General features: G+C 49.6%; 1 protein-coding gene across 7 annotated transcripts in view; it reads right to left on the bottom strand.

The window, feature by feature from the left end:
* Window positions 1–7,500, bottom strand: part of LOC143037583 (mannosylglucosyl-3-phosphoglycerate phosphatase) — a 113,895-nt gene that overhangs the window by 50,818 nt on the left and 55,577 nt on the right. For 6 of the 7 annotated variants that reach the window (XM_076206020.1, XM_076206026.1, XM_076206024.1 and 3 more), the window contains exon 2: window positions 4,118–4,376. The exons of the other annotated variant lie outside the window; for it this stretch is intronic. In XM_076206020.1, coding sequence (XP_076062135.1) covers window positions 4,118–4,162 — 45 coding nt within the window. In that variant the 5' untranslated portion in view covers window positions 4,163–4,376. The remainder of the gene's footprint in view (window positions 1–4,117; window positions 4,377–7,500) is intronic. 7 annotated transcript variants of the gene reach the window in all.

Genomic DNA, 7,500 nt, shown 5'->3' with positions numbered 1-7,500 from the left:
TGTGCGCGCGTGTGTGTGTGTGCGTGTGAGTGTGTGCGCTTGTGAGTGTGCGTGTGAGTGAGTGTGCGTGTGAGTGAGTGTGCGTGCGAGTGTGTGTGCGTGAGTGTGTGCGAGTGTGTGTGTATGCGTGAGAGTGTGTGCGCTTGTGTGTGTGTGTGTGTGTGTGTGTGTGTGTGTGTGTGTGCGCGCGCGCGCGTATCATTCTATAGAAGAAACCAATGGTGATAGGAGTGGGGGAGGGGAGGTGAGTAGGGGAGTGGGAGGATGACGGGAAGAGATGAGGGGAGAAAGGGTGAGGGGAAGAGGGTGAGGGGAAGAGGGTGAGAGGAAGAGGAGGGGAGAGGAGGCGGGAGGGGGTGAGGGAGGAAAGCAGGGGTGAAGGAGGGAGGAAGGGAGGGTTGAGGGAGAAGGGAAGTAGTAAGGGAGGCGGGAGGGGGTGAGGGAGGAAAGCAGGGGTGAAGGAGGGAGGAAGGGAGGGAGGAGGGAGGAGGGAAGTGGTAAGGGAGGAGGGAGGGGGTGGGGGAGGAAAGCAGGGGTGAAGGAGGGAGGGGGTGGGGGAGGAAAGCAGGGGTGAAGGAGGGAGGAGGGAGGAGGGAAGGGGTGAAGAAGGAGGGAGGGGGTGAAGGAGGGGGAGGGAGGAGGGAAGTGGTAAGGGAGGAGGGAAGGGGTGTAGAAGGAGGGAAGGGGTGAAGAAGGAGGGAGGGGGTGAAGGAGGGAGGAGGGAAGTGGTAAGGGAGGAGGGAAGGGGTGAAGAAGGAGGGAGGGGGTGAAGGAAGAGGGAGGGGGTGAGGGATGAAGAAAGAGGGAGGGGGTGAGGGAGGAAAGCAGAGGTGAAGGAGGGAGGGAGGGATAAAGGGAGGGTTGAGGGAGAAGGGAAGTGGTAAGGGAGGAGGGAGGGGGTGAACGAGGAGGGAGGGGGAGGGGGTAAGGGAGGAGGGAGGTATGAAGGAGGGAGGAAGGGGGTGAGGGAGGAGGCAGGGGGTGAAGGAGGAGGGAGGGGGTGGGGGATGAGGGAGGGAGTGAAGGAGGGAGGGGGTGAAGGAGGAGGGAGGGGGTGAAGGAGGAGGTGAAGGAGGGAAGAAGGGAGGGGCTGAAGGAGAGAAGAAGGGAGGGGGTGAGGGAGGAGGGAGAGGTGAAGGAGAGAGGAAGGGAGGGGGTGAGGGAGAAGGGTATGGGGAGGGGGAGGAAGGAAGAGGAGGGGAGAAGGGTACAGGGAGGAGGAGAGAAGGGTATAGGGAAGAGGGGGAAGAAGAGGGGAGGGAGAAAAGAGGGTTAAGGAAGGCGGGAAAGTGGACGAATGGGAGGAGTGGAGGAGGAGGAGGAGGAGGAGGAGGAAGTGGGTGAGTGAGCAGAGGAAGGGGGCGTCCTTTACAATGGGGCGGAGGGGAAAAGAAGAAAAGGTGGAGGAGGGAGGAGGGGAGGGAGGGGGAGAGGGAGAAAAGAGGGGGGAAGGGGGAGAGGGGAAAAGGGGGAGAGGGAGAAGAGGGGGAAAGGGGGGAGAGGGAGAAGGGGAAAGGGGGAGAGGGGGAGAGAGAAGAGGGGGAAAGGGGGAAAGGGAGAAGAGGGGAAAAGGGAGAAGAGGGGGAAGGGGGAGAAGAGGAGGGAAAGGGGAGAGGGAAAAGAGAGGGGAAGGGGGAAAGGGAGAAGAGGGGGAAAGGGGAAGAGGGAGAAGAGGGGGGAAAGGGGGAGAGGGGGAAAGGGGGAGAGGGAGAAGAGGGGAAAGGGGGAGAGGGAGAAGAGGGGGGAAAGGGGGAGCTGGGAAAGGGGGGGAGAGCCCGGAGTAGGGGAAGGCGCGGTGGGGTGCGAAGGAGAAGAGGGGAGCTGCGGGAGAAGAGGGGCGCTTGCTCCTCTTTTTTACCCAATCCAAGGTAATTTCCAACACATTCTACGCCCCCTACGCTTTCTCCTCTGTCGTTGCTCCTTTTTTCCATTTTTCTCGTGCTCCCTCGTTTTTTCCCCCTTTTTCGCGGTGGTTTTCTCTTTCTCCTCGCTTGTTCCGAGGTTCTCCGCTTTTTTCCACGGGGGAAGGGGGCCGGGGGGAGGTCCCTTGTCTCCCATTTTCCGTCTCCTCTATTTCCCTCCCGCTTTGTCTCCTCTTTTTCTATATCCTCCTCTTGTCCCCTTGTCCTTTTTCTTTTTCCTTTCTTTCCCGTCCCTTTATGCCCCTTCTTTCCCCCCGGTTTTCCTTGTGGCGCTCGGAACACCCCCAAGAGAGATAGTTTTTCCTCCACAAAAAAAAAAAGATTTTTTACGTAAATGGGGTCAAACTACCCTTGATGCTTACACGTACATACATTCGTGTGTACCCACAAAAACATAAGCACATCTGTACACACACCCCCACCCCACACACACACACACACACACACACACACACACATTGAAGAACAATTTCTTGGGCAATACACATCTACTTCATTTAGTATCAAAGAAACCCTTAACGGCGTCTGGACTTACAAACTGTACACAGACACAGACATACAAGACATCCAGACGATATTGCCCCATCTGTAATTGCTTGACTGAATATTATCCTTCTGACCCGCACATCCGCAACTGTGAAGAAGATCTGATCCACACGACTCCCGTGGCCGGAAGAGGAAAGGAACTTTGTGTCTCGTGGGATTGTGCTTATCCCCCCTCACCCATTCCCGTGGTGGTGGTGGTTGGCGGTAGTTGGGCAGTAAGAGGTCTCATACCAATACTACCACTACGTGAGCATCAGGTCGAGCTTGGAGATTGGCCCAATTCTTTCAATTTGCTTAATCTCGGATTCTTTGTTTACATTATTTTTTTTTTTTTTTGCGGCGCGTATGATCTACAGAGGGTCTTGGCACGCGCGCGCGCGCGCACGCATGCATCACCAAGCAAGTCTGTAGTCTGCATGTAGGGCACGTGTGTGTGATACACCATGGTCTTGGATCACATGTTGGACTAATGATCGACAGCTATTTCCCTCCCGGAAGAGAGTTCAGAGCTCATGTATGACCGATCTATGGGTAATGCTGTGACCTTACGTGCGCGCACACGCATGCACGCACACACACACACACACACAACTCCCCGGCCATGAGTATGAGTACGAGTGTGTGTGTGTGTGTGTGTGTGTGTTTTACATTTCCGTAGTTCTAATCTTCAGGGGAAATGATCAGGCACGCTGTCTGCCTCCCTCCATCTAACATGGAGACGAAAAAGTACACACACACACACACACACACACACACACACACACACACACACACGTGCACTCTCAACGGTGCAGTAGTACCGTTCTTGACAGCTAGTTCAGCGACCCATCCAGGGCTGTAAAAATTCAGCATCGCTGTATTACGAGCCGGTACCCCAATCCTGGTGGGCATGGAGTTGTGTGTGTGTGTGTGAGGGTGTAAGGTCACATCATTACCCATACATACACCCACACACAATATATATATATATATATATATATATATATATATATATATATATACACATATATACATACTGTATATTCATGTACATGCATATGTATATATACATCACACACACGAGCATGTTTGGGTATACATGTATATGAGGTCACAGCATTACCCATAGACAGGACAATATACAAGCTTTGAGCTCTCACCCGGGAGGGTAGAAGCTGTCGATCACGAGACCAACACGTGATCCAAGAGCATAGTGATTCATACACACACAAACACACGTTTGGGTTCTAGATATCACTTGAGCTTAATCTCAATCAGATTAACCATAACACCTAAATTATCAGTTCAGCTGTAGGTCCCGACCCTCCCACTCCCAAGAATCGGGTGGGGGAAGGGGGGGGGGAGAGGGGAAGGGGGAGAGAGGGGAAGGGGGGGTAGGGGAAGGGGGAGAAGGGGAAGGGGGAGAGAGGGGAAGGGGGAGAGAGGGGAAGGGGGAGAGAGGGGAAGGGGGAGAGAGGGGAAGGGGGAGAGAGGGGAAGGGGGGGTAGGGGAAGGGGGAGAAGGGGAAGGGGGGAAAGGGGATGTTGAAACCAAGCACTGGGATGTTTATTTATTTATTTATTTATTTTTTGCGAAGTAGACGAGGAGACTTCGACTCATGACCAAATAAGGACAAGAAGTTCAAGAAGATGGAGGACCCGTCTGCTTACCTTGCTCCCGACGCAGAAGAGCGTCTTGGACACCGTATGCCCCATGGCTGCTTCTTTTTTGACTGAAGACTCTTCCTTTAAGAGATCCTTTTGCTTCTTCAGGTACTCTTCGTTCACAAAGTCCAAGCGACCTTTTTCTATCTATTTCTTTTTTTTATTCTATCTTTTATCAATTCTTTTATCTCGTTTCAAATTATTCTTTTTTCCCGACAATTCACGACACTCAGCGTCTGGTCGAACACGCGACACACTCAATTTCCTGCATCGATAAACATTTCATTCGTAACTTCAACTCCGGATCCAATATGGTGTCCCATCCAAATATTTTCATTTTTTTTTTTTTCATCTTTAGAGAGGAAACCACTCGGGAATTCGGAGCCCAGGCAACGTGCATAACCAAGACCACGATAGAGAACGCTGTCCCCCTCTATCCCCACCCATCCACACACACACACACACACATATATATATATATATATATATATATATATATATATATACACATACATGCGTACACACGGGCGGATCCCGCACAGCAAATCGGTGGATATCTGTGACGATTTTTTCGAAGACTCGGGTGGTCCTTAGTAAACATCCAGCATAGTAATGATCAATTTCAAATCAAAACCTCACGAAACCTAAACAAACGTGCGTGTGTGCGTGCGTATGCGTGTGTGTGTGTGCGCGCGCACGTATACATGTGTGTGTGCGCGCGCACGTGTACGTGTGTGTGTGTGTGTGCGCACGTGTACGTGTGTGTGTGTGTGTGTGTGCGCACGTGTACGTGTGTGTGTGCGCGCGCACGTGTACGTGTGTGTGTGTGTGTGTGCGCGCACGTGTACGTGTGTGTGTGTGTGTGTGTGTGTGTGTGCGTGTGTGTGTGTGTGTGTGTGTGTCTGTGTTTGTGTGTGTGCATTTGCTTCGTCAGTCAATTTCAGATAACGCCAATCCATTCGGACAACGAAGGGAAGGGTGGCCAAACCATCAACTAATTAGAGAATAATGCTAACAACGATAATCACGATGATAACGATGTTGATATGATGCAAGGTACGGGGAGTGATTAGAGAGGCTCTCTCCTCCTCCTCCTCCTCCTCCTCCCCCTCTCTCCCACGCCAAGGTTAGCTAGAATGACCTTGCGATCCACACTTAGACCTCTCCTCTCTTTGCAGAGACCCTCTCACAGGTGGGTGCGGCGATGCGAACTGTTTGTTTGTATAAACGTACCTGATGAATGACATCATCAGACATAAGAGGTACAGGGTGAAAAAATAAACTAAATCAAATAAATGAAGAAAAATAAAATAAGTAAACAAAATAAAATAAAAATAAATACATAAAATAAAAATATATAACATAATAATAATAATAATAATAATAATAATAATAAAAAAGAAAAATATATATGACACTGCTCTTATCAAATTATGTCATGCACGAATTAAAAAAAATAATTAAAATGATAACTGACTCGTACATGAATAAAAAAAATAACTGAAATTATATTTGAATAAATAAATATAATTTGTATTTTCTGCGGACAAACAATGGTTGTCTCCTTTTCACCGAAAGTCCCGGAACGATTCCCAAAGGCAATCGGAGCACTATGGGCAAAGGTGGCTCCTTCGGCCGCAGCTAGGCGCCGGGACCTGGGGGTTATCACACCAGTTTGTTTTTCCTTCAACCTCCGATTAATCGGCGGTACCGTCGACCTTCAGAACTTTTTCCGTCGTGAAATACCTGTGGCAATGTATTTTGGAGGAAAAAAAAAAAAAAAAAAAAAAAAAAAAAAAGTAATTTAATATCCCGGAGGATAACTATCTTCTCCCAGCATATCAGATATCACCCCCAAAAAGCTACGGGGTGTAAATCTGCTCCAACTGTCGAAGGGAAAATAGCTCAGTGTGATACCGCCTTCAGGGCTACAGCAGGTGCATGAGTCAGTTGGTCTAGCAAGCATGGGCAAGGTGAGCCACCCCTCCTCCCCTCCGCTCCCTTCTCTCTTTCTCTCTTCATCCCCCTTCTCTCTTTCACCCAGGTCCTCACTCTCTCCACATACACACACGAAATAAATTTAGCATTGCTGCGCTGCGACTCGTTACTCCAACTCTCGTGGGTGGGGAGTTGGGTGTATGTGTACGTGTAAAGGTCACAGCATTGCACATAGATCAGTCATATATGACCTCTGAGCTCTCTTCCGGGAGGGAAATAACTATCGATCACGAGTCCACTACGTGATCCAAGATCATGGTGAATCACAAACACAGACTGATATGTGTGTGTATATATATATATATATATATATATATATATATATATATATATATATATATATATAGAGAGAGAGAGAGAGAGAGAGAGAAATTTGTGACCTTGCAAGCGCCAAGGTCAATCGGTGCTTGACGCATTCTGAAACGAGAGCAGAAAGAGCAGCAGCTTCTTTGTACCGGTTTCTCTGTCTGTTTGGCATGCACGCACACACAAACAAACAAACACACACACACACACACAGTGGGACTGCAGTGCAGTGTCCCTCGGAACCCATTTTGACCCAACATGGCACAGCGGCTTCTGCAATGACCCGTGCACTGGCGTGGAACACTTGATGCACATTGTTATGGCCGGTGCCAAGCGGGCGTTTTCCATCAAAGCGCTTGCGACCCCGACTCGACTCGACCTAAGTCGACCTGACCTTGAGTCGTCGATCGACCGTATTCGGGCTGGCGGGCTGGCCTCCTCCGGGTCGATCAGTCCGAGTCTCTTCCAAGGCTTATCTCCCCCCCCCCTCTCCCCGCCTTGAGGACTCCCCCCTCCCTTCCCCCAACTCCCGTGGGGGCAGCAGTAAAAGGGTTTATACCTGTGCTTCTAAACCAGGGGAGTCACGGTCCATACCTATGGCATGAACCTAGGGAGGTTATGATATGGTTTAACGTCACACACTGCCCCCTTATCGGAAGGCTAGGACGGTGCCCCTCACAGAGGACTTTGTAGCGTGGAATTTAATTAATCATGCCCTTGGTTCAACTTCGCCGGTGGCAGGAATCGAAGCGCCATCCCCTCGACCTATGCCGCAAGTAACGACGCCCTAATCAGCTCAGCCACAGAGCTTACTAGGGAGGTTATGGCCTGCTGTTTATACATTTCTGTATACTGTGAGGAACCTTATATATTAAAAAAATCCATCAGAAGAAATACAAGATAATTATGATTGGTAACTTCGAAATAAAGTAAAGGTTTATATTCATGAACATGTTATTATTGTATATCATCATTATGGTTATTACTATTTATCCATTTATTTATTTTTATTTATTTATCTATTTTTTTTTTTTGCGGGGTGAGGTTTGGGAGGAAAATGAAGGTACACCAGATGAATGTCGAGA

The sequence above is a fragment of the Oratosquilla oratoria genome, chromosome 22 (genome assembly GCF_046742065.1).
Source record: "Oratosquilla oratoria isolate Oo_2021 chromosome 22, ASM4674206v1, whole genome shotgun sequence".
NCBI classification, from domain to species: Eukaryota; Metazoa; Arthropoda; class Malacostraca; order Stomatopoda; family Squillidae; genus Oratosquilla; species Oratosquilla oratoria.
Note: the sequence above shows the minus strand (reverse complement) of the source record. Positions and strands in the feature narration are given on the sequence as shown.